Raw genomic sequence first — 27,080 nt, 5'->3', positions numbered from 1 at the left:
TGCTCCAGCATTAGTTGTATGAAAATGAGTAAGTCGTTTATTAACTTTAAAATGGGGTTGGGTGTAGCGCAGCACATCTTTAGTCCCTCCTGCTGGGCTAGTGGATCTCTGAGTTCAGGAGTTCTGAGCTACATTAGGGCAGTAAGTCTAGCACCAAAATGGTGAACATTCAGAATCACAAGGGTACCAGAATGCCTAGAGGGGGAAACAGGCACACAGTGGAAAAATGCAAGTTTCCTGCCTCTTAGTACTGAGATCAGCCCATTAGTGACCACTTCAGTGGCATCCTGGAAAGGGAACCCCGGTCCCTCCCTCCAAAAAAAGCATACACAAGTGTCTTTTTGCCAGTTTTAAGCTACTGCCAACCAAGAATTTTCTAGTATCTAATTCACAGACTTGAGGATCAAAGAGCAAAAGGGATGGAAAATTTTTTGCTTTACCCATAAAGTACTATTCAAATGTAAAGTATTTCCACAAATCTAAACAGAAAAAGGTTCAATGTTCATCTAAGGTAAGGATTTTATCCTGGAGTCATGAGAAAAAAAAAGGTCCATGAACTTGGGTGGGAAAAAAAAATGACATCTTCAATGTTTACTAACCTCTAAACTGAAATTCAGCACTTCAATTATCTAAAAACATTCTGAGGAGGCCATAGGCTTTACCAGATTTACAAAGGATATCTTTGGTACCACCAGGTTTTAACAAAAATGATTAAAATCCATTTACCCAGGGAGCTCAGAAGAGGCTTTTTGGAGGAGACAAAATCAGAGCTAACCCTTTTCAGAAAAGGAAAATGTTCAACAGAGGAAAATTGTGGGGCTGAGGGATGTGGATGGAAGGGAAGGATCCAGGTATGTTTGAGTAAAACCTTCTAAAGGCTAACCCAGTAGAATAGGAGCTTTAGAATAGGGGCTGTTCCACTTTTATGTTTGTATTCCATGTGCCTAAGACCTAGTACACTAAATAGCAAGAGGCTAGTTTGGGGGCAAGAAGGTCTGGGTTCAAGTCCTACTTCTGACACATACTAGCTATAAAACCCAGAATAAACTATTTAAGCTCTCCGAGCTCTAGGAAACTCTAAGACAATAAATTGCAAAGAGGAGGTTGACAGACAATAGAAGTTACCCTCCCCCCAGGGAGTTTCTTAAAAAGAAATTAACTGATGCTCTTCCAAAACCCTAACAGTTCCTAAACTTAAGGCCTTTTCGCCAATCTTCCCTCCCTCCTTCCCCATTCACCCCCTTGCTCCTTATCTCTCCCTTTCCTAGATCTTCACCTCCCCCCTTCTTTCACTCTCCCAGGCTCCCCACTTTCCCCTTTCCTTTTTTGCTACCAGGTCTTCCTCTCATCCCCCTCTCTCCCTCTCCTGCACGGGTATCTTTGCCCCCCCTCCCCCCTCCCGCCCCACGTCCTCCTAGCCCTACTCTCGCCCTCCCTAACACGTCTTCCCCAGGCTCCCTGGTCCACCTCCCTCCATGAGGCCCCTCGGCCTCCGGCCTCCCCCCTCACCTGTCGGCCAGTTCCAGGACCTCGTGGACGCTGCCGGTGCTGACACGGATGCGGCCGGTGTACATGTACTCGATGACGGCCTCCACCGTGTCGGGCTCGGGCCCGGGCTCCGAGCTCCATTTACGCATCTCCACACGGCCTGAGCGGGACTCGGAGAACTGGCCTGAGAGCAGGGGCGTGAAGTACTCGGTGGCGGCGGCCAGCACGGAACGGTGGGCGCGGAACTCGCGGCCGCCCGCGCCGCCGAAGCACAACGTGATGTCGCAGAAGAGGCCCTGGCGCCGCTGCTCGTTCTGTCGCCACGAAAGCTCCGAGCAGTGCGTGCTGCATTCGAAGTCCTCCGACTCCGGGCCTGGCTCCCCGCCGACCACCTCCGCCATGGAGGCGAGCCCGGCCCCGAGCCCAGCCCCGAGCCCAGCCCCGAGCCCGGCCTCGGCGGCTACGCTGCCGCTAACGCCCATGCCTTCCGCTCCCAGCCCCACGGGCCCGGAGGCGGCTGCTTCCACCCCCTCCATCTCCACCACCTGAACTGCAGGGGCAGCTGACGCAGCCATGTTGCGGCCGGTCCGCCGATCGCTTCTACGGTTCCTGCGCGACCCGCGAAGGATGCCGGGAAGATGCAGACTGGGGCCCTGCGAATGCGCAATCGGCACCGGGGAAGGGGAAGCGGGGTTGGGGAGGCTGGACCGGGGAAACTGATTGCGCATGTGCAAGGGTAGAGGATTAAGACCAGCCACGACTAAGAAAGAAGCCGAGACTCCGAGAGTTTGGCGAGCTCGCGCCCTTACCTCAGGTCGAGACTGTTAAACAGTTGGGCGGGGTGCTGGGGCGGGCTCGCGCGTGCGCCTTGTGCTCTAGTCTCTTCGGGAGGGGGGGGAAGGAAGGCAAGTTCCGAAGGCTGGGCGGAGGAAGCAGAGTGCGCATGAGCAAGGGTAGCGGATTGAGACAGCTTCCAGTCAGAAAGAAGCCTTGTAAAGGCTGACTCGCGTCCTACCTAAAAATCGAGACTGTTAGACTAAGCGGGGCGGGACGCGAGGCGGTCTTACGCCTGCGCCTTGCTAATTCATCCCGTCTTCCCTCTACCCCGCATTCAGTGTCGTTAGTTTTTCCTGACCACCTTAACCTAACCCTTCCCCTGCCACCAGGCTCCTATCTCATTTGATTCTCTACAGCTCAGCGAGGATGGGCAGTATACCCATATTACAGGGGGAGGAAATTGAGGCTGGGTGAAGGTGAAGTGGCTTGGCCAGACATCCAGCCCATAGACAATGAATGACAGACAGGTCCAGAGAAGGGCCCAGGCAGTCCGAGTCCAATTCTAGGCCTCTTTTCCCCGAAATATATTAGCTTCTCAGGAGCCGGGACAGCTGCGAGCTCCACCCACCCACTCCAAACACTATCTCCCGCCCCCTCCCCCTAAAAAGGGAAGCTTTGGAAAGGCTATCCTATAGCTTTCATGGCCTATTGTCCTAGCAGTGGGATAAACCCAGACCGTGGAGTCCAAACTTCATTTTAAAAGAGTCCTTTGCGCTATGCTAACCTAGTGACCTCCAGCGGAGGAGCCCTCTTAGTCCGGATCCCCCCGCCCGTTGTGTGGACACCTCCACAGTGGCGGCGTCTTGAAAGTAGCCATCGCCCCTCCACCTTTCTCCCCTCCTTTCATTCCAGTGCCTCCCCCCTGCTGATTGCTTCCACTTGATCCGGGATAGCTATCGTTCGTTTGTCCACCCGTTAAGCTGAGAATCTCCTCCCAGAGCAGGGCCAGGATTTGCCTTTCCTCGCATGCTCAGATACTTAGTACATGGTTGGAATGACTGCTGGGTGCATAATCAATCATCTAGTGTGAGAAGGCAGGGGGGTCGGCTTGGAGTCTTTGCTCTTTAACGTCTAAAAGGTTAACCTTAAAAGTAACGACAAGGGAATGAATGCAAGGGCTACTACACCCTACACCAAGCTAAGAAGAAAGCTCGGATCAATCACTGGCTTGGTTTACTGAGGAGACTGTCAGGCCGGCCTAGCTACACCTGTGATGATTAATATTTTAGGCACAGCAGCTCCTCAAAGTCTACTAAACCCCAGATCAGTGTACAGTATGTCCCCGGAGGGAGTACCTCGATCTTTGAAATCCAGGTGGGAGTTGCTTACTAAGAGTGGAGTTGAAATCCCTTAAAGTCTCTTTGTTTCCACATAATAATAAGAAATAATATATAATAATAAGAAATAGGACACTATTTGCAGAAGAAGCAAATAGTAGTTTTCAGAAATATTTTCAGAAGCATAGGAGGAGGCAGTTGGGGAAAATACACTGAAAACAAACCAGCAGAAATGAAATAACTGTTTTGAGCAAAATTCCTTGGACAGACCTCAGAAATCTTGACATTCCAAGCCAGCTTCTTTCTAAGCCTCAAAACCACTCCGGGTATTGGTTGGTATGTATTAGGGTAGGGAATGCAAACGAATCTTTAATATTAGCCTAAATATATAAATAGAAAATTAATTATGGAGGGCGATCTGTCCCCAGGATTCTAAGGTCACAGTATAAATGCTATATATAATTAAAAGCTCACTGTTCTTAGAATTTTTACAATTCATTTTGTTCATTCATCATGGAAATGACATGGGACAAGTTGACAGCCCTGGGCTTAAAGGGAAAGTAGAAATTATTTCAACAGCAAAATAAGGATTTGCTCTTTGAAGAAATTAGAACTAGAAAGAATTACTCAATTGTTTTTTTTCTATTACAAAATAAAGGATCCAAAAGGAAGATAAGCACAAGCATGACACTATTATTATTACAAATAGGTATCCCAATTTCCTCTGGGTCCACTGAAAGCACATTTACCTAGCTAGCATTAGCTGCTTCCAGATAGTTAGAAGAAAGTAGTCATTATGATTACTTTATACACTTCAAAAGATCTGAAGTTCACTTACTAGCTGTGTGACCTTGGGCAAGTCACTTAACCCTCATTGGCCTGGAAAAAAAATAATAGAAAAATCGATTTTTAGGGGCAGCTAGGTGGTGCAGTGGAAAGAACACTGGCCCTGGAGTCAGGAGGACCTGAATTCAAATTTGACCTCAGACATTTGACACTTACTAGCTGTGTGACCCTGGGCAAGTCACTTAACCCCAATTGCCTCACCCTCCCCCCCCAAAAAAGAACGAACTGATATTGACTGAATATAGACTGAAGCATACTATTTTTTTCTTTCATTTTTTTCTTTTATTCATTATACAAAATGACCAATATGGTAATGTTTTACGTATTTGCACATGTATAACCTATATCTGCTTACTGCCTGAGGGGAGGAGGGGAGGGAGAAGAGGGATAAAATTTGGAACTCAAAACTTTAACTAAGAATGTTTACTATTAAGAAAACAAATAAATAGATAAAGGAGTATAACTTTGGTAGCTGTGTGAATGGAAGAGGAGGGACAAGTCAGAGGTACTAATTAGAAGATTTTTAGAGGCTAAGAACTGGAGATCAAAGGGATGCCCATCAATTGGGGAATGGCTAAATAATCTGTGGTATGTGATTTTTTTGTTTTTGTTTTTGTTTTGGGTAGGGCAATGAGGGTTAAGTGACTTGCCCAGGGTCACACAGCTAGTAAGTGTCAAGTAGTGTCTGAGGCTGGATTTGAACTCAGGTCCTCCTGAATCCAGGACTAGTGTTTTATCCACTGCACCACCTAGCTGCCCCTGTGATATGTGATTTAATGGAATATTATTGTGCTATAATAAATGATGATCAGGATGATTTCAGAAAAAACTAGAAAGACTTACATAAATTGATGCCTAGTGAAGTAAACAGAACACAGTAACAGCATATTGTTTGAGAAAGAATTGTGAATGACTTAGCTATTCTCAGCAATACAAGTGTTATGGGCTCATAGCACCCCAGAAGTTCTCTGGGGCACATCAAAGAACCTTCTCCTTGAGAAACTAAACCAAAGGACAGACACACCTAAAGAGATAAGTGGAACCAGATCAGACTGAGCTAGCTTGGGGACCTCCACCCTTAATTCTAGTCTCCCTCAACCCTGGGGAGATAAATTTGGGTGTGGCTGCTTCCTTTGTGTTCTGAGGAGATGGCTTGAGAGATCCACAGCCACCCCTCACCCAATTCCTCCAGCCACCACCAGTGGGGGATGGTCCTCCTTCACTAAAGGAACTTTCCACAGTCAGATGGTCACCCCCATCAGTCCTCTATAAAAGTACCTGCCAGTCTCCTGCTCGAGGAGATTTGTATCTCAGAGCCACTCTCTGTGCCATGCCTTTCTCCCCATGAGAAGTCCAAGGACTTCTTTCATGGCTTCCCTTCCCTTCCCCTTCCCCGAAATAAACTACCATCATATTCTAACTTGAGTGCAAGAGGGTGTAATTCTTTAAAGAGGAATTCCTAAGGACCCCTAACCCATACTCCACACCCCCATCCCCTTCCCAAACCCCCTACCCCATTTTCCCTATGACATTTTGACACCTGAATGTGCCTCTCACACCTGACTCAACCTCCCGTTTGAGTCACAGAGAGGTAGAGACAGTCAGCTTTTGCACACAACAGTGGATGGGCAGCCTGGGTCTCCCTCCCTTGCCAAAAGTTCAGCCAGACATCCGGACCACGCTTGGCACACAAAACCTGAAGGGAGGACCCTCCTTTCTGGGTTTCCTTTCTCCCTCTCCCACCTGACTCAATCTCCCATTTGAATCACAGAGAGGTAGAGACAGTCAGCTTTTGCACACAACAGCAGACGGGCCGCCTGGGACTCCCTCCCTCACCAAAAGCTCAGCTAGACGTCCAAACCATGCTCAGACCCTCGAACTCCACGTTTCTGGGTAAGAACTTTTGTGCTTGTGTGTCTAATATTTTTTTTTTCGACAAAAAATATTTTTATTTTGACATCTGAATAAGTGTTGACTCCTCAGGACACTGCCTTTGGCATCTTTTCCAACTTATTCATCAGCTTGTTGCACTGTGCCTTTCTCAGAAACATAGATACCATCCAAAATTTTTCTGATATCCTTGTTTTTTACTGGGGTGGCCTGTTGGATCAGGGCAGCTGAGTTTGATACAAGTTTAATATCATTTCCTTCAAGAATTCACTCATCTTTTTGGGCTTGAGAAACAGAACAAGCCACACCTGGTCTCATGCATACTCTTCGAATATATTTTTCACCCAAGAAATTTCTGATTTCAACAAGTGAGCCAATTCTCTTGAATAACAACATTGATGGGGAAGTGAGCATACACAGACCTCATCTTGTAACGAAAACCCAGAGTAACACCTTTGATCAGTTGCAAGTTTGAACAGTTGCAAGTTCTTTTTGATTTCCCCACCACTTGTCCACCCGGAGCCTTTTTTTCTTCTTTCCAAGGAGACTGAGCTCAACATTGATATGGTTGAAATCCCTTTGGAGGATTCCTCTGGGCCCCTTCACAATAACTGTACGACCCTTAAGAGAGACGTCAACATTTTCTGGGATGTCAACAGTCTGGTTGCTTAGAATGGTCTTCATTCTGACGGTGAAAGGGCCAAAGAGAGTTGTGTGTCTAATCTTGCCAGTGCTCTGCTCTTCCACGAGGGGCAGCCAGCGTCTCTCTCCCATGAGAAAGCTCAACCTAACATCTGAACCACGTTCAGACCGTTCTCCTTAGACAGGACAATATCTGGGTACAGCCATGGAACAGAAAGGGAGTGTTCCAAAAGGTTCACCGCTGGGGTGCATCCTAAGAGATTGGACTAAATTAGAATTTACAAACTTGAGAAAGAGATTCATGATCCATTATTGTAACACTGTCTGGCTGCAGTATCTGCTAGGGTCTCAAGAAAACTGGCCTGGACGTGGAACACTTAACTATGACACCATTTTGCAATTGGACAAATTTTGCAGGCATGAAGGGAAATGGACAGAAATCCCATACATTTTGGCCTTTATGGCTTTAAGGCAGAAGTCAAAAGGAAAGGATGAGGTCCCCTTGCTGTTAGAAAATCACCGAAAGTCCAAGCAATTAGCTAACCCTTTGGGCACCTCCTCTGGGACCCCATGCTCTTCTGCTCCTCAGACTCATTCCCTACCTGTTTCTCATTTCACTCCTTCTTCCCTGCCTGCTTCCGTCCCTATGGGTCATACCACTCCATGACTGAGACTCCTCTTTATCCACCGGCTGATTTCAGAACCAATCCCCTATGCCCTCCACAGCTGAGCTCCGGCCACACTGGGAGTGGATGTCAGTATTCCTCTATTTGCCCTACCCAACAGTGATCTGCACAACCTATCCAGCTGTACCCCTGTCACAATCTAGGGGAGCTCCAATACGTTCTCTATTCTCCTGTTTTTTCCATTCAGCAGCCAATCCCATCTGCTTTACCTAATCTGCAGTCGCCTACACCCATTCCTCTAGTCTCCTTTACCCCATCTCCACCCACACTGCAGCCAAAGACTGCTACCCCTCTCCCACCTACCTCACAGACTAACCTGGCTCCACCTCAGCCCGAGCCATTAACCTCCTCATCCCCTCCCCAGCCGGCTTCACCCAGGGCCTTACCAGCGTCTCCCACTGCTCCCCTGCTTCCATTAAGGGAATTTCCCATTGGGAAGGGTACAACATTAATGCATGTTCCTTTTTCCATGAGCAGTTTATCTCAGATTAAAGAGAAATTGGGGTGTTACTCAGAGAACCCTGCAAAGTTCATAGATGGCTTTAAGTCTGTGACAGTGCAGTTTGACCTTTCCTGGACCGATTTGCAAATTTTTTTTTTTTTTTTTTTGCGGGGCAATGGGGGTTAAGTGACTTGCCCAGGGTCACACAGCTAGTAAGTGTCAAGTGTCTGAGGCCGGATTTGAACTCAGGAAATCCTGAATCCAGGGCTGGTGCTTTATCCACTGCGCCACCTAGCTGCCCCCTTGCAAATTATTCTTGCCAGCTGTTGTACCCCGCGATGAGAAAAAACAGATTTGGGACCTGGCGGTACAAGTCGGGGATGAATACTCGCAGGTTGGAAATTGGGCTGGGGTTCCTGGATTTACCTCTGTTCCAGCGGTAGAACCAAGATGGAACTATGATAACAGGGAAGACAGGGCTCATAGAAACCACATGGTCACCTGCCTGGTTGAGGCAATGAGAAGGGGGGTTAAGAAACAAGTCAATTATGAAAAGGTGAAGGAGATCACACAGGGGCCTGAGGAAAACCCAGCTCTTTTCATGAGTTGCCTTGTGGACTCTCTGAAGAAATATACCAACCTAGACCCAGAAAGAGATGTAGGAATAACTGTCCTCAATATTCATTTTATCAGCCAATCTGCTCCTGACATTAAGAGAGAACTCCAGAAGTTAGACTGGGGTCCCCAAACCCCATCCTCACAACTCCTTGATATTGTTTTTTTTTTTTTAGTGAGGCAATTGGGGTTAAGTGACTTGGCCAGGGTCACACAGCTAGTAAGTGTTAAGTGTCTGAGGCCGGATTTGAACTCAGGTACTCCTGACTCCAGGGCTGGTGCTCTATCCACTGTACCACCTAGCTGCCCCTGATATTGCTTTTAAGATTTTTTTTTTGTTTGTTTGTTTTTCGGGGCAATGGGGGTTAAGTGACTTGCTCAGGGTCACACAGCTAGTGAGTGTCAAGTGTCTGAGGCCGGATTTGAACTCAGGTACTCCTGAATCCCAGGGCTGGTGCTTTATCCACTGCACCACCTAGCCACCCGGTTAAAATTTTTTTTCTTTTTTTTTTTAGTGAGGCAATTGGGGTTAAGTGACTTGCCCAGGGTCACACAGCTAGTAAGTGTTAAGTGTCTGAGGCCGGATTTGAACTCAGGTATTCCTGACTCCAGGGCCGGTGCTCTATCCACTGCGCCACCTAGCTGCCCCTCCAGTTAAGATTTTTAATAGCAGTGGTACCTAGTGGTAGCCACAGAGAGAGAAAAGATGGCTCGTGCCAGCTCCATAGAACAAGCCTCGCTAATAGCAGCAGCCCTCAAGTCTGCTACTAGCAGATCTCCGGGTGGCCAAGATTCTGGCAGCTGCAGTAAACTGGGACACAGGAGTGGGGGATACTCCACAAACGTGAGGCCAGCTCTCCTACCTTTTTGTCCCCCAGTGCAGCCCCTTGTCACTGACATCTCCAGGGCCAAGCCCATGGCCAAGCTGGAGGTAGGAGGCAAGTCTAGGGATGATTCAGGGGTGACCTCTGTCTTATTCTCTTGTTCAGGTCCTAGCATTCAATCAAGGCACAAAGTCATGCGGATTGGGGAAAAGACCCTAAAATGTAGACAGACACTGCCTTTCACAGAACTAAGCTTTGATCTGATTACTGTAAAGAATTAATTGTTATTTGAGGTTTTTATGACCCCATCTTTTGGCTAGAAATTTTTTTTAAAACCTGGCCTCTGGGGCTCTGCAAACAGCACGGTGCTCCACCCACTGGTTGTAGCCATCACCATGGCGCTGGCACCTTACATCATCACCACTCACCGATGCCTACATGGGTCTGGCAAAATTATAATGATTGGAAGCCTAGTGAGGGCAGTCATGTGACGATCAGAACGGCCAGCCAATTGGCTGGGGGCTGCCTGGGGTTTGCTGGGAAGGGGGAGGAGAATTTGCCATTCTAGCTGGAAGCTGGATGCTGGAAAGCAAGAAGAAGCTGCTGTGTATTCTCAGCTGATTCCTGGGTGGTGGTGTTATTCAGGTTGTATAATTTCCTTTTCCCCATTTTATTTCCTTTCCCTTGATCCTACTGATCCTGTTTGTGTTGGGTTTTTTTAAGTTCGTTCTTGTTAAATGAATCTTGCTCTGTTTTGAGGGAGGCTGCCGGTCTCCTTCCTTGCCTCAAAATTTCGGTGAGCCACTTAGCTAACACTCCCCAATTAAAAATTGGTCCCCACATTACTTAACTTTTGTAAGGCAGGCCACACCCCGTCTTGCATTCAGCCATTCTAGCTTCCACTGGGAAAAAAGTGGTTACACTTTTATTACTTATCAGATAAAGTCCTTTTTCATTTTTTCTTCGGTCAGTTTTAAATTTTTTTGTTTAAGTCTGTTCCATCTAGGCTCAAGGATTCATGGCAGATACCCATTGTGCCTATGTGTCTCCGCTCACCCTCAGGACCAGGGCTTCTCCACTTCTCCCCTCCCCGTCCCTTGCACTGTGATTTCTTCAACCCCCACTCAGCATGAAGCAGTTTCAGGAGAATCTTCGTCCCCTTTCCTTGTATATAGAGAAGTGGGGAATGTTATGGGCCCATAGCACCCCAGAAGTTCTCTAGGGCACATCAAAGAACCTTCTCCTTGAGAAATTAAACCAAAGGACAGACAGACCTAAAGAGTTAAGTGGAACCAGATCTGGACTGAGCTAGCTTGGGGACCTCCACCCTTCATTCTAGTCTCCCTCAACCCCAGGGAGATAAGTTTGGGTGTGGCTGCTTCCTTTGTGTTCTGAGGAGGATGACTTGAGAGATCCACAGCTTTATATAGCTTTGGTATATAGTAGGAGCTTAATAAATGCCAGTAGACTGACAATGTGAATGTACTGCATTTTTTTTTTCAAATTTGGCTGTGAAGAAGGGATAGTAGTCACATGAGGCTGTGGGGTTTTTTTTGTTTTTTTTTAAGTGAGGCAATTGGGGTTAAGTGACTTGGCCAGGGTCACACAGCTAGTAAGTGTTATGTGTCTGAGGCCGGATTTGAACTCAGGTACTCCTGACTCCAGGACCGGTGCTCTAAATCCATTGCGCCACCTAGCTGCCCCGAGGTTGTGTTTTTAAAAATACTCTTGCTATAGGCACCAGTTTGGGGTAAGCATATTATTATTTTTTCATAACAGTATTTTATTATTTTCCAGTTACATGTAGAGATAGTTTTCAACATTTGTTTTTATAAGATTTCTAGTTTGGGGCAGCTAGATGGCGCAGTGGTGAAGCGCTGGCCCTGGATTCAGGAGTACCTGAGTTCAAATCCGACCTCAGACACTTAACACTTACTAGCTGTGTGACCCTGGGCAAGTCACTTAACCCCAATTGCCTCACTAAAAAAAAAAAAAAAAAAAAAGATTTCTAGTTTCAAAATTTTCACTCCCCCCCTCCAAGACAGCAAGCAATCTGATATAGGTTATATATGTACAATCGCATTAAACGTATTTCTGCATTAGTCATGCTGTGTAAGAATCAGAGCAAAAAGGAAAAAAAATTAAAAAAACAGAAATATTATGGTTCAATCTGCATCTAGATTCCATAGTTCCTTTTTTTCTGGATATGGAGAGCATTTTCCATCATGAGTCCTTTGGAACTATCTTGGACCCTTGTATTGCTGAGAAGATTCAAGTCTATCACAGTTCTTCAACACATAATATTGTGGATACTGTGTACAAATGTCCTCCTGGTTCTGCTCACTTCACTCAGCATCAATTCATGTAAGTCCTTCCAGGTTTCTCTGAAATCAGCATATTATTATTTTATTAATATCATACCAGTAACGGATTGACCACCTATCTCCCTAACTTATGATCTCAGGCTGCGTGGTAGAGAAAGCAGGGAGAGAGCTTCAACACGCCAGTTAATGGGAGCAGGGGAAAAGCCCCAAAAGATCTATGCTGTCTTTTAGAGTGAGCCTCTAAAACCCAAAATGGCATCTTTCAAGGGTCTTTTGGTAGAGGCGGGTCATTATAAATTGATCAAAGCTAACTGGTTAGCATCACTCAATTCCATGGGTTGACATGACTTAAAGGTGTTCTACATTAAAATGAACTCTACAGATGACATCAGGGAAAAGAATACAAAAGACCCTCACTTAAGTTGCTTAAGGCAAAGTCCTATGGAAATTTATTTTGATTTGGGGACCCTACCTTTGGGCTGAGATTAGAAAGCCTTGGGCCCTCAGGGTCTTTTCTGTCAGAGGGACTAGTGCCCCTCCCCCTCCTCTTCAGCTGAGCTAAAAAGCCCCGTGAGTTTTAAGGGATGCCAGGTCAGACAGCTAGGGGAAAAAGCCCCAGCTCCCTCTGCCCTGAGAGAATCTACCCCAGAGATCCCAGGCTCGTCCAGTCTGGCCTCTGGCGTAGCCTGTGCAGAGGTCCCTGGGCACACAGCAGGGGTCACAGGCCCCTGGAGCCCTGGGTGTGGTATGCACTAGACACTCAAGCATCCCCTCCCCGTGGTGGCCGCAGTGCTAGGGCAGCAGGTGGATTAGTTTGGTGTGTGCAAGGCACAGGGAGCCCTGAGGTTTGAGTGGTTAGAAGGAAGATATATACCAGGGAGTTAGACAGTGTGTGTGTGGGGGGGCGGTGGACTGATGGAGCAGACAGACAGAACAGGAGGTGAGACTGGAAGATTAGGAGAAGAGAAGGACTCGGGAGAAAGGGGGGGTAGGGAGGATGCTGGAGTACTAGGAGAACGCTAGAAGGTCCATTGGTACGCAGGAGGAGGCTAAAAAGTTCCAGGCATGGCGGGTGGAAAGAGATGCCCTGGAAAGCAGTTAGGTTGTACATTTTATTTTGCTGTATTTTTATGTTTAAATTATATCTCATAAATAAACTCTGCTTTGATTATGTAGTTAAGCGCCTTCTTAATCTTTTGCTTATCAATTTGGGAGCAGTGTGGAGAAATTTTTAAATGGTCCATACTAAGTTAATAGCAGTCAGATAGCCAATCAGTCAAAAGTCCCCAGTCAGATTAGTCCCCCTAAATTAGGCCAGCTAGGTAAAATATTTTTACAGTCCATTATGTAGGTGTGGTTTAATTCCATCAGTCCTTCAACCAGCTAGACAAAATCAGATCAAGGAGAGCTAGACTTTCTGGTGGGCAGGAGGGGGAGAAAGGACTGAGAAACTAATCTCTGGGTCCCCCCAAGAAATCCATTATTGATTATTTTCTCACAAAGCTTAGTGGTGGGGGAGACCTGACATATTTGGAGATGGCAGGCCATGAGCCAGTAGATAGGGAAATATTAAAGATGAGAGAAATATGTAATGTATGTAATATGTAACGAGATTAAGGGTACAAGACTAGAGAAAGAGGGGATGATTATGGGGGCAGTCTACTGGATGGAAGGATACAAGGCTCAGGGAATCCCTCTTCACAATCCAGTGAATATAAGTAATCCTTTCTTAAAAAGTCAAACAAGGAACTCATGACATGATCGCTCCAAAAAACATCCAAATAAGGTCATAGGAAAATTCCCGGAAGAAAAACTCACAGAAGAATGTGCTGAAATCATCTTCTAACCAAGAACGGCTTGGAAGGTCAGAAGGAGGGAGCTGCTGTGCTGATACAGGAGTCGGGCCCAACCCCACAGTCACCCTGACACAGATCCAGTCTCAGGAAGTCCTCACCAGAGAAGGAGACCCCCAGAGCCTCTGAATCAGCTGAAGCACCAGTATTGTCTGGAACTAAGCTCACAGTCTGGTGAGTGGGCTGAGCCCTGGGCAGGAGAGAGACTACAGGGGTCTATGCTGGTGCTAAGGCAGAACTTGGATTTTACACCCCTACTGAGAACCAGGTGGTAGGCTTGAGTAGAAGTGGCCCAGGTTGGGGAGGGGCACAGGCTCATCAGAGCTAACAACCACAACACACAAAGCTGGTTGATTGGCAAGTTGGTCTGGGGTCATCTAGGGCCAGGAAACAGGCCGGGCGAGGGAAGAACCTGATTCTCCTTAAATCATACCACCTGGGACTTCTTAAGCTTTGGATACTGCAGCCTGGAAACAGTGCCCCACTTTAAGGAGCTAAAAGTCTAGCAAAAAAAAAGGCAAGATGAGCAGACAGAGAAAGGTGAGGACCATAGAAAGTTTCTTCAGTAACAAGGAAGACCAAGGGGCACCCTCAGAGGAAGCTGTCAACATCAGGGCCTCTATATCTAAAGCTTCCAAGAAAAATAGGAATTGGTCTCAGGCCATAGAGGTGCTCAAAAAGGACTTTGAAGATAAAGTTAGAGAGCTAGAGGAAAAAATGGAAAGAGAAATGAGGGTGATGCAGGAAAGACATGAGAAAAAAAGTCAACAGCTTGAAAAGTCAAATGGAAAAGGAGGTACAAAAGCTCTCTGATGAAAATAATTGCCTAAGAATTAGGATTGAACAAATGGAAGCCAGTGACTTTATGAGAAACCAAGACACAATAAAGCAAATCCAAATGAATAAAAAAATAGAGGGCAATGTGAAATATCTTCTGGGAAAAACTGCTGACCTGGAAAATAGGTCCAGGAGAGATAATTTGAAAATTATTGGTCTACCTGAAAACCATGATCAAGGAAAGAGCTTAGACACCATCTTCCAAGATATTCTCAAGGAAAATTGCCCTGAAATTCTAGAAAAAGCTAAAATAGAAATGGAAAGCATCCACTGATCACCTCCAGAAAGATCCCCAAAAGAAAACTCCTAGGAATATTATAGCCAAATTCCAGAGCTCAAAGGTCAAGGAGAAAATATTGCAAGCTGCCAAAAAGAAAGAATTCAAGTACTGTGGAGCCCCGGTCAGGATAGCACAAGATCTAGCAGCTTCTACATTAAAGGACTGGAGGGCATGGAATATGATATTCCAAAGGGCAAAGGAAATGGGATTACAACCAAGAATCATCTATTTAGCAAAACTCAGCATTATCTTTCAGTGGAAAAAATGGGACTTTAATGAAAAAGAAGACTTTCAGATATTTGTGATGAAAAGACCTGAACTGAATGGCAAATTTGACTTTCAAATACAAGACCCTAGAGAACCATAAAAAAAATTGGAGCTGGGGGACGTACCTGGGGTCGTACAGTGGGCGACTGTCTTGTGTCTGAGGCCAGGTTTTGGCTGGGATCCCCCTGGGTCCAGGGGTGATGATTTGTCCACTGTGTCGCTTAGCTAGGTGATAACATCTTTAGGGTTAAATTGAGGGGTGAAGGGAATTCAATGGGGGAGAGGGAAGGGCAGAAGTGAAATCCTACATGAAAGTAACAGGAAAAGGCTTATGGAGTGGGGGAAGAGATGGGAGAGGAGCAGGGCAGTAAATTAATTTTACACTCATCAGAAAAGGCTCAAAGATCTTAAACTCATCAGAGCTGCCTCGAGGGACTAACAGACACATCCAACTGGGTAGAGTAATCTATTTAATCTGGGCAGTAAATGAGCCTAACACTCATCAGAATTGGCTCAAAGACCTCAATCTCATTAGAATCAGCTCAAGGAGGGAATAATGTACACACTCAATTGGGTGGAGTAATCTCTCTAACCCTGCAGGAAAATAGGAGGGGAAAGGGATAAAGAGAGAGGGGCAGGGGGCAGCTAGGTGGCACAGTGGATAAAGCACCAGCCCTGGATTCAGGAGGACCTGAGTTCAAATCTGACCTCAGACACTTGACACTTACTAGCTGTGTGACCCTGGATAAGTCACTTAACCCTCATTGCCCTGCAAAAAAAAAAAGAGAGAGAGGGGCAAAAGAAGGAAGGGCGGAGTGGGGGAGGGGACAGACAAGCAAATCCCTTTTGTAGAGTGATAGGATGAAAGAAGATGGATAATAGAATAAATATAATGGGGAAGGGAATAGGATGGAAGGGAAACAGTTAACAATAGTAATCATGAAAAAGAGAAAAGGGGGAAAAATTGTACAAAAAATATTTATAGAAACTCTTGGTGGAGGCTAAGAATTGAGAATCAAGGGAATGTCCATCAATTGAGGAATAATGGAAAAAGCTGTGTTATATGATTGTAGTGGAATGGACTTGTGCTACAGGAAATGACAAACAGGATGATCCCTGAAAAACCTTGAAAGACTAATGAACATCGATGTATAGTGAAGTGAGCAGAGCTGAGAGGACATTGTGCATAGTGACAGCAGTATTGTTCAATGAGTAATTGTGAATGACTTAACTACTCTCAGCAGTGCAATGATCCAAGACAATCCCAAGGAACTAATGAGGAAGCTTACTATGCACCCCTATAGAAAGAACTGATAAAAAGAACACTTGTGGATTGTACATATATAACCTGGTTGCGATCTTGTGGAGGGGGGAGGAAAGAGAGGGAGGGAGGGAGAAAAATTTGGAACTCTAAATCTTATGAAAATTAATGTTGAAAACTACCCTTACGTGGAAATGGAAAATAAAAAAAACAATGAATGGGAAAAAAAAAGTCAAACAAGATCAAAACAGCCTTTTAGGTGTGAATATGTGGAGAAGAAAAAGGACCTGAAGAGTCAGAGGAGAATCCCAACCTGGGTCTGGACACAGGAGAGTAGAAGAGTGTTAACACAAGTGAAGGACGACTCCACTGCACTGGAAACCTATGGGAGGATGAGCACGCAATCCGTAGCTATAATCCATGCTGCTAGGGAGGCTGACTGGCAGCTCTCAAGTTCATTTTGGAGTGGCAATGAGCCAAGCCAAGCTGGTGTCCATACTAAGTATGCCATCAAATCAATGTTTACTAAGAAAACAAACAAATAAAGGAGTATCACTTTGGTAGCTATGTGACTGGAAGTTTGGAGCTAGGAGAGACAAGTCAGAGATACTAATTAGAAGATTTTTAGAGGCTAAGAATTGGAAATCAAAGGGATGCCCATCAATTGGGGAATGGCTAAATAATCTGTGGTACACGATTTAATGGAAGAGCCCCTGGAAGAAAAGAGGAGGGGGCATCACATTGCATAAGAATGGAGCAAACTGGCCCAGGTTGGAAAAAGAACAGGTGAAAGCTGCCATCCCTTTCTGAGTGGAATCAGGACTATGAGCAGCCTGGGCAAGACAGGAAGACCCAATCTGAAGAAAAAAAACAAACCCAAAAACTGGGGGCACCGAGGTGGTACAGTCCACTGGCTCTGGATTCAGGAGGACCTGAGTTCAAATCCAGCCTCAGACCCTTGACACTTACTAGCTGTGTGACCCTGGGCAAGTCACTTAACCCTCATTGCCCCACCCCCCAAAAAAAAGAAAAAAGAAAAAAAAAATTGAGCCTCTTTCTGGAGAGGAGGAAACCTCCAAGAAATAATAATGGAGATCCAAAGCTGCTATTAGATGGGAGGCCGTCCAGTGAGGGTCAGAGAAAGAGTCCTGGCTGTTGGTTACATTTTTTTTGAGGGATTGAGATCATTTTTTTTTCCACTTGACAACTACAAAAGAGGTTTAGTATCTTTCCAGGGGATGGAAAAATGCCAAAGGGCTTCCCAAAACTTACCAAAATGGACAACTACCAACCACTTCTAGTGATTCATGTGGGCTCAAATCATAACACCAGAAAAGGCCTAGAAAGCACTGAAGGTCTTGGTCAAGAAAGTGAAGACCATATGATCACCAGTGTTTTCATCACCTGTGCTAACTGAAAGCAAAGGATGGAAAAAAGAAAAGCCCTCTTCAAGTTCCGGGCCAGCGACTGGCAACATGGCTAAACACACCAAGAAGGTTGGAATTGTTGGTAAATATGGAACATGTTATGGTGTATCCCTCAGAAAAATGGTGAAGAAAACTGAAATTAGCCAGCATGCCAAGTATATCTGCTCCTTCTGTGGCAAGACCAAAATAAAGAGACGGGCTGTGGGTATCTGGCATTGTGGATCCTGTATGAAAACAGTAGCTGGTGGTGCACTGGACCTACAATACCACCTCTGCAGTTACAGTCCAATCTGCCATCAGAAGACTGAAGGAGGGGCAGCTAGATGGCACAGTGGTAAAGCACCGGCCCTGGATTCAGGAGTACCTGAGTTCAAATCTGGCCTCAGACACTTGACTAGCTGTGTGACCCTGGGCAAGTCACTTAACCCTCATTGCCCTGCAAATAAAACAAAACAAAACAAAAACAAAAGAATACTGAAGGAATTGAAAGACCAGTAAAATCTCCCCATCAAATATCTGTAGCCCATAGTCCAACAATAAATGGGTTAATTTATGGAATAATAAAAAAAAGAAAAAGATCTGGGTAGTGAAGAACATCTTCAGATATTAGTGTCTTAGAATAAGATTTGCAACTTTGGACTATGAATTAAAATATAGGAATGACATGATCCTGTCCAGGGGTGGAGAGCTCCTTAACAGAATTCCCACTGTAACACATCCAAGAAGTGGTCATGCATGGACTCTGCTTGTAGACCTCCAATGTGGGACCCACCACCTTCCCCAAGGCATCCCATGCCACTTTCCAACAGCTTTAAAGTTTTTCCCCCTTATATCAAACCTGTATTCTCCTTTCTTCAATTTCTGTCCATTCTTCTCAATTCTTCTTTCTGGAATTAAGAACATTCTCCTGAACCAAGAGAACATTGTACACAGTAACAGCCAATACTGGGTGATGATCAACTATGATAGACTTAGCCCTTTTCAGCAATACAATGATCCACGATAATTCCAAAGGACTCATAATGGAAATGCTCTCCACATCCAGAAAAAAGAACTGTGGCATTTGAATGAAAATTGAACCATACTATTTCTACTTTTTGTTGTTTTTTTCCTTTTTTGAGGTTTTTACCTTTTGTTCTGATTCTTCTTTCACAACATGATTACTGCAGAAATATGTTTAATGTGATTGTACATACATAACCTATATCAGATTGCTTGCTGTCTTGGGGAGGGAAGGGAGAGAAAGGGAGAAAAATCTAGAACTCAAAATTTTGTAAAAACAAATGTTGAAAAGAGTTAGCTTCTTATAAGACAAAGTTATTCTGAGTCATTGAGCAGAGTTTAGGAAGGAGAAATAAGGTTGATTTATTTCTCCATTTTCCCCCTAAAATGTACATTCCTTAATAATAACAATAATAATAAGAGAAAGATCTGTCTCCTGTTGAAGACAGCTATCCAGTCCCATCTCTTCTCTAGACTTAAAAATCCATTCTTCAACCTATCCTCATAGGGCATAGGCCAAGCATTGTTCATGTTTTTTATCGTGGATCTCTCTAGCAGTCTGGTGAAGCCTTCAGACCCTTTCTCAAAATGTTTTAAAGTACATACATAAGGTCATAAAGGAAATCATATTGAAATAGTATTAAAATACTTAAAAGTCTACCAACCCTAGGCTAAGAAACTTTGTGCCAGACTCAGGGCCCTTCACCACTGGTGCCCACCTCTGGACACTGTAATTGATTGCAGCCTTTCTATAAACTGAGACCCATAATTGAACATGAGGCTCAACTCTGAAGCTCTGATATTACTTGGATGGGTACTCCAACCAATGCAGATTAACCCATCCATACATAAGATGGTTTCTTGATTTATTCTCTCCAAAAAAATTCATCTCAATGGCAGTTTTTTCTCTATTCAGCTAGGCTATATCATTTCTTGGGGGAGGCAATCAGAGTTGTGACTTGTCCAGCTTCTGTGGCCAAACTGGAACTCAGGTCATCTTGATCCCCTGGCTCCACCTAGGGGCCGCACAGGCTATATTTTCTGAGAGGCAGCACTGGAGAATGGAAAGAATATTGGATTTGAAGACACTTAGATCAAATCCTGATTACTATCTGTTTTATCATGGAAAAGTCACCATCTATGATACTTCAAAATTTTCTCTTCTATAAAATGAGGGGCTTGGATCCCGAAAGTCCCTACAGACTATGACCCTTCACAGGACTCTGCTGGCATCGCCTTCTGGGATCCCAGTCATCTCCATGGCATGAGCTATCTCTCAAAGGATTTATCATCCTCTGATGATATATATACATATAATGAATATATGCATGTATACCCCCCCAAAAAAAAACCATACATATACACATAGGATCTTTTTTTTTTTTTAAAGTGAGGCAATTGGGGTTAAGTGACTTGCCCAGGATCACACAGCTAGTGTCAAGTGTCTGAGGCCAGATTTGAACTCAGGAACTCTTGACTCCAGGGCTGGTGCTCCATCCACTGCACCACCTAGCTGCCCCTCACATAGGATCTTTATGAAGAATTCTTGGGTGAACAGATTTAGATACATTGACGAGCTGAAAACAGTGCTTTTTTTGTTACTGTATTGTTTATTTAAATTGGACTATGATAATACAGAGAAGGGACTGAGAGGATAGTTGGCTATCCAGAATCTCTTGCATTTTACATACACAGATTGTGCAGCTACAAGTTAACAACCCAAGGAACAATAATTCAGTCATAGCTGCATAAATACAAAGTATGTAAGATACTGGTCATTTCACAGTTTTTTTTACATGACAACTTTACATTTTAAACTACCACATCACGTGTTTTGGCATGACACTGGCTGAGGTGGCCACAGTCGGTCCCCTGTCCCTGCAACACACACACACACACACGCGAGCAGACTTGGAAATGCAGTACTGAACATACAGACAGGACAGAGTGATAAAACCTTTTACATACAGCATATCAAAAAAAAAAAAAAAAGACAATAATAAAAGGTCCCCCAAATCAGAGATAAACACAAACAATGCTCTTCATGTTCTAGGAGGAGGAGGACAAGGCATGTGTGGAGAAACAGGATATTATAAGTTCTTTTCATATTAATCTAACTGTCCAGTTTTTAAGCAGAATTCCTTCCCCTCCTCCAAGGAAAGGATATAGCCAAGTTATATTATTTTTTTAATGGAAAAAAAGATAAAAATAAGCCAACACAACCACAGATAAACATACACACACTACAATAAGGAAACAAAACGTATACAGACAGTGCTCAGTTGCTTCCATGTAATAAATACAGCAGGTAGCATATGAAACATCACAAGTATTGGCTTTATTTTGCTTCCATTTCTATGCTTATAAAAAAAATATTAAGCTTCTCTGTGTGAATTTAACGGGGTTAGCTTATAGAGATAGATACATGTTGGTCTCTAATTTCTGTACACCAATGGCTCCTTGAAGCTCCAGTCCACCTGGTAGCAGTCTCCAGTGCTACGCATGTGCACTGTACCTTAGGGAGAGGTCTTTTTTTCCCCCTTGGAATGAGGCTCCTTGTTCTGTTACATGGTCATGTGTTCTGGGAGAACGTACGAAATATCATCCCATGGATGCCGATACAGACCCTGTTTCAGCCTCTTCTGATCTAGATAATGCCCTAAAAAATGGAACAAAAGGATGTCTTCTCTTAAAAAAGCAGTAGTTAAATAGAGAGGGGAAGGGAAAGCTATCAGATATAAGAAAGGGAGGGAAATCCAGTTCCATTCAACAGGAAAGCCCCTTAAAGGACAGCATGGCCAGGTGATAAGACTGTTGATACACAACTGAATAATAATTTATTGGCTAGGCACTTGCCCATGGTCACATAGCTAGCATACATCACTGGCAAGAACTAAACTTTCTGACTCCAAGGTTGCTTTTCCATAATATATGGAGAAGAGAAAAGGGAGAAGTGTCAAGAATGACTTAAGATTGTGGTAACTTTTCTGGTACAGAAAGATTCCCTCCCAGTCTACAGGAATATGGTAGGGTTTGACAGAATGAGAGAAACCCTACAACAAAAACAAAAAGCAAAAACTCACCAATGAAACCCATACTTCTTCCTAGCACAAAAATACCATTGAGGGCTCCAATCTCAATATATTCATCAGCTTCCTCCCTGAAACACAAACACACACACAACTGAATTGGATTAAAAAAAAAAAAACTCTGAACAGATTTCCCCAAGCTAAGCAGCACTGAAACTCTGAGAGGGCAGAGATCACATTATTTGTATTGTGCAGTCTCAGAGGCAACCACTCTGGGGTTTGAAAGCCTCCTTTCAGCTGAAAAGCATCCCAGGCTCTCTTTTCCTGTTGAGAAAAAGAAGCAACGGGACAACAGACAGAAGAGGTCTGCATCACTTACCTGGTAAAGGAGCCACAATTCCTGAGCATATCCACAAATGCAACTCCAATAAAACCATCTACATTCAGGATAAGATTTGGCTTCTAAGAATGTAAAAAACAAAAAGATTTCTTGTTAGTTGCTTCAGCTATCCAGTGTGATTTCTTTTCAGTCCCATTTTAAAAAAATGTGCCTGTCATGGAATATTTAACCTGGTGAGATCTCTGATGGCAATGATGTCCTATGTGACTGATACACACATTCCTGTTCTCTAAAACAGAAAAACACCTCTTTTTTCATGCTTAGATCATTCATCCAGTTGGAACTTTATTGTGGTGTGTGGATTCAAACCTATTTTCCCCATTTCCCGCAGTTTTTAATTTAATTCCATTTCCAGAATCCTAGCTTTAAGGCTAGGAGGGGGCCTTGTGAAATCTTCTAGTTCAAACCCCTCATTTTACAGAGGAGGAAAGGTAGGAAATAGTAAAACATTCTTTGCTCTTCTCCGTGCTGCTCAGTGTTTGACTCTACCTCCCATGGTTATTGTGAGGACCAAATGAGGTGTTTACAAAGTGCTTAACAAACCTATACTATACACTATACAAATGCTGGCTATTGGAGGGGGGGGCAATGAGGGTTAAGTAATTTGCCCAGGGTTACACAGCTAATAAGTGTCAAGTGTCTGAGCCTGAATTTGAACTCACGTCCTCCTGAATCCAGAGCCAGTGTTTTATCCACTGCACCACCTAGCTGCTCCCAGTGATGGCTATTATTACATTAACTATTCGATCCTTTTTTTAGGGCCCCAACAAGCATGTATAATTCCTATTTTAAAATATACATGAGGGCAGCTAGGTGGTGCAGTGGATAAAGCACTGGCCCTGGAGTCAGGAGGACCTGAGTTCAAATCCGGCCTCAGACACTTAATACTAGCTGTGTGACTCTGGGCAAGTCACTTAACCCCAAATGCCTCACAAAAAACAAAAACAAAACAAAATACACATGAGAATTGGTAATACTAGTCCCCTAAAAAAAAAGAGGCATATATATCACAGTAGGGACCAACTACCTCTTAATATTGTTATTGCTGCTTTGTTTTTATATCACATTCATTTCCAAATATATTCCTCTGCCTTTCCTTACCTATCAAGCCTTACCTTCTAACACTGAGATTAAGGTGAAAAAACAAAACAATTTAGCAAAACCAACACTTCAACCACATCTAACAGAATATATAATATTCCACCCCTTAGCAAAGAAGGGAGAGATATCGTCTTCTCAACTCTTCTCCAGCAATCACTTCAAATTAACAGCAACAATCCACTCAGTGAAGAGGACAGCACTACCTGACCCAAAGTGCAAGGTGGCTGATTTCAGCTAGATGTCTTCTCAAATTTACTGCTGGAGTGCCTGGCCCATACCTAAATTTATCCCAACTGTATTTTTACCTTGGAGGTGGTGATCTTCTCTACTTCGAGTGCGTAATCCAGAAGCGGAGTGGAAGGGAAGTGTTGCTTGACATAATCTTTAAGGATCTGAACCCTCATATCTGGGTTATTTATCTGGAAGTGGACACAAGATGCAGTGAGGCCAACTCAGAAGAGAGCTTTTGAAGATGGGTCAACATCCATGTTGTAGGATCACAAGAGCAGAGCTGGAAGGAACCTCAGAGGTCCTCTAGTGCAAACCAGCCCCCACCCCCCATTGTAGAGATGGACTCCTCTGAGCAGAACAGTTCCACTTACTGACTTGACTCTGTGACCAATCCCCATGATCAGTCTTCCTTCCTTCTTCATCTTGTTCACAAACTCCATGGGGATGATGCCACTATCAAAGGCTTTGCTGAACATCTTGGCTGCTGCATCTAAAGCACCCCCAAAGCGGTCTCCCTGCATGAAATAAACTCGTACGTAACTTTCAGTATTAAGGAGTTTTCCCCAGTTCCCTCTATCCCAACTCACTTTTTAAATCATCACAAAGGTAGGGACATCCCGGAAAGTGGAAACGCTCTCTATTCCATCTAGCAACAGGTTCCATACATAGGAAGAGCAAATGTTAGCAGGCCAGATGCTGCCATTCATAGAATCCCTCAGGGGCAGCTAGGTGGCACAGTGGATAGAGTACCGGCCCCGGAGTCAGGAGGACCTGAGTTCAAATCTGGACTCAGACACTTAACATTTGCTAGCTGTATGACTCTGGGCAAGTCACTTAACCCCAATTGCCTCACCAAAAAAAAAAAAAAAAGAATCCCTCACCTCAAATCTTGATCACTGAAGGCATCCTGTCCATCATTTAAGGGATAGGTCAAATGCTCTCTTCCCTGATTCTTCAGCTAGAAGTACTTTTTGCTTCCTCTGACCTCATGGCACTTTATTAGCTTCTACACACATTTATTTTTTATTTATTTTTATTTTTTGTGGGGCAATGGGGGGGTTAAGTGACTTGCCCAGGGTCACACCACTAGTTAAGTGTCAAGTGTTTGAGGCTAGATTTGAATTCAGGTCCTCCTGAATCCAAGGCTGGTGCTTTATCCACTGTGCTACCCAGCTGTCCCTATATACATTTATATTCTAATTTTTATTTTATCTGAGTACATCTTACCCTCAGATTTTCTTTCCCTTTATAGATTTCCCAATACTTAGCACAAAATGTGGCAAGGACTCAAAACACTGGCTGAATATTTCATGACTTAATCAAATCAGATGATGATACTTACGATTGTGAGCAGCCCTGATGTAAGGCTAGAGACTAGATCCTTCCCAGCTCGGGCGCAGATAATGGTATTGTGTGCTCCTGAGACAGCAGGTCCGTGATCAGCTGTCACCATCAGGCACATCTCAATGAACTGGCAAGAATATTTAGGTAACCTAAGGAGGAATGAAAACACTGAGGATAAGTGCTCAAAAGATATGAACAACCAGTTCTCCAAAAAGATTTACAAACTGTTAATGACCATGTGAAAGAATACTCCAGTCAACAAGCAAATCCTCAATAAGACAAAGGCAAACTAAAATAACCCTGAAGTTTCACTTTAGTCCCAAGATGTTAGAAAGGTCAATAAAAGATGAAAAAAGTAGATGTCAGAGGGCTATCTAATAAATTGTAGGTAGAACTATGAATTGGTCTAGCCATTCTAAAAAGCAATAGGAGTATGCAAAGAAAGTGACTAAAATGTTTATCTACCCTTTGATCCAGAAAATACATCGTTAGGCACATACCCCTAAGATAATGAGAAAGAAATGTCCCATATATATATATATATATATATATATATACCAAAATGGTTATAGTAATACTTTTTGTGGTAGCAAAAAACTAGAAACAAAGTATTACCAGGAAATGGCTGAACAAATTATGGCACGTGGTTGGAATATACATAATGTAAGACATGATCAATATGAAAAAGCCTGGAAAGATTTATATAAATTAATGGAAAGTCAAATAAGCAGAACCAAGAAAACAACATTCAGTGAGTACGAGTTATGTAAAATGGAAAGGTCAACAACCAAAACTGGATGGTATTAAAGTATAATGAGTTTGGTCCCCCTAAAAGATATCTGAGCACCTTCTTTCTAGAGGTAGGAAACTATGGGTATGAAACACTGCATATAGCATATTTTTTCAACGCTGATTAATTTTGCCAAACCCTGCCCTATCATCATCTTTTTTTTTAAAAAGTATTTATTATAAATCTCTCAAGAGTTGGGGAGAGATACAGTGGGAGATGGGAAGTGATGAAAAAACCACAGGGATTCACAAAATTTTTTTAAAAGGTAATTTTTGTCTAGAATGATGATTTCATTAGTTTCTACCAATCATGTCATTTGTACCTTGTCTTGTCAATTTAAAGTCAGAGAACATTGAGAAATCAAGTGATTAGACCAGGATCACAAAGCTGGTATTTTGTTTTGTTTTGTTTTGTTGGGGAATGAGGGTGACTTGCCCAGGGTCACACAGCTAGTAAGTGTCAAATGTCTGAGGCCAGATTTAAACTCAGGTCCTTCTGAATCCAGGGCTGGTGCTTTATCCACTGTGCCACCTAGCTGCCCCCGGTTGGTATGTTTTAAAGGTAGAACTTGACCCCAGGGTCTTGATCCACTATGTCATGCTATGTCTCACTGACTCAAAAAGTGATAATACATTTTAACAACCATGTGAAAGAATACTCCAGGCAGGTAGCTAGGTTGCACATTGGATGGAACACTGAGCCTAGAGTCAGGAAGACCTGAGTTCAAACCCAGCCTCAGACACTAGGTATACGATCCTGGGCAAGTCACTTCACCCTGTTTGCCTCAGTTTCCTCATCTGTAAAATGAGCTGGAGAAGGAAATGACAAACCACTCTATTATTTTTGCCCCTTCTGACAAGTCATTGGTCATAGGATCATACCCAAGTCCTCTCTATTGCCTCTAGAAAGGCCTATCCCTGAGACTCCCTGGAACACACATACCTGCCCCCAATCCAGACATTTGAGCCCCCCTAGATCTAGCTTCAGGATATTAGTGGAGACTGTGCTGGCAGAGCATAAATAACGTTGGATCCTGCCAAGCAGGCAAGGAGTTGAATATTGTGCCTTCCATGAGAGGCAGTACCCACATTGATGAGATCATGGAGCTTTGGAAATTGAAGTTATCAAGAGATTCCTGGCACACAGTAGACACTTGTTACAATTCCTTGCCCTTCCTTTTTTTCCAGGCTAAACAATCAACATTTCACTTCCTTCCTCTGGTGGCCTCTCACCTTCTCTGGAACCACAGCAGTCCCAGGACGCCTCCAATGCCCATCTCCTCTTTGAAGACCTCAGTGATAGGCATGCCTGCGTAGATGAGCTCCTGCCCTCGTTCATCACAGATGCTGGTCATGAAGGAGGCTGGTTTACGGATTAAGCCTAGCTC

The 27,080-nt window shown here is 44.0% G+C and overlaps 2 protein-coding genes, 1 long non-coding RNA gene and 2 pseudogenes across 4 annotated transcripts in view; 2 read left to right on the top strand and 3 right to left on the bottom strand.

Annotated features, from left to right (window-relative positions):
- KLHL11 (kelch like family member 11) overlaps positions 1-2,334 on the bottom strand; it is an 8,809-nt gene extending 6,475 nt beyond the window's left edge. The window contains exon 1 of the mRNA XM_043999652.1: positions 1,510-2,334. Coding sequence (XP_043855587.1) covers positions 1,510-2,216 — 707 coding nt within the window. The 5' untranslated portion in view covers positions 2,217-2,334. The remainder of the gene's footprint in view (positions 1-1,509) is intronic.
- Positions 2,213-26,965, top strand: LOC122752758. The gene is made up of 3 exons (XR_006356205.1): positions 2,213-2,302; positions 6,220-6,341; positions 26,881-26,965. It is a non-coding gene; the product is annotated as an uncharacterized LOC122752758 (long non-coding RNA).
- LOC122752756 lies at positions 6,372-7,026 on the bottom strand (annotated as a pseudogene).
- Positions 17,845-18,374, top strand: LOC122752757 (annotated as a pseudogene).
- The window catches only part of ACLY (ATP citrate lyase), a 46,397-nt gene continuing 39,705 nt past the window's right edge, over positions 20,389-27,080 (bottom strand). For both annotated transcript variants that reach the window (XM_043999649.1, XM_043999650.1), the window contains 7 exons: positions 26,926-27,080; positions 24,902-25,052; positions 23,931-24,074; positions 23,634-23,747; positions 22,207-22,289; positions 21,882-21,958; positions 20,389-21,457 (listed from right to left, as the gene is read on the bottom strand). In XM_043999649.1, coding sequence (XP_043855584.1) covers positions 21,363-21,457; positions 21,882-21,958; positions 22,207-22,289; positions 23,634-23,747; positions 23,931-24,074; positions 24,902-25,052; positions 26,926-27,080 — 819 coding nt within the window. In that variant the 3' untranslated portion in view covers positions 20,389-21,362. The remainder of the gene's footprint in view (positions 21,458-21,881; positions 21,959-22,206; positions 22,290-23,633; positions 23,748-23,930; positions 24,075-24,901; positions 25,053-26,925) is intronic.

The sequence above is a fragment of the Dromiciops gliroides genome, chromosome 4 (genome assembly GCF_019393635.1).
Source record: "Dromiciops gliroides isolate mDroGli1 chromosome 4, mDroGli1.pri, whole genome shotgun sequence".
In the NCBI taxonomy this organism is placed as follows: Eukaryota; Metazoa; Chordata; class Mammalia; order Microbiotheria; family Microbiotheriidae; genus Dromiciops; species Dromiciops gliroides.
Note: the sequence above shows the minus strand (reverse complement) of the source record. Positions and strands in the feature narration are given on the sequence as shown.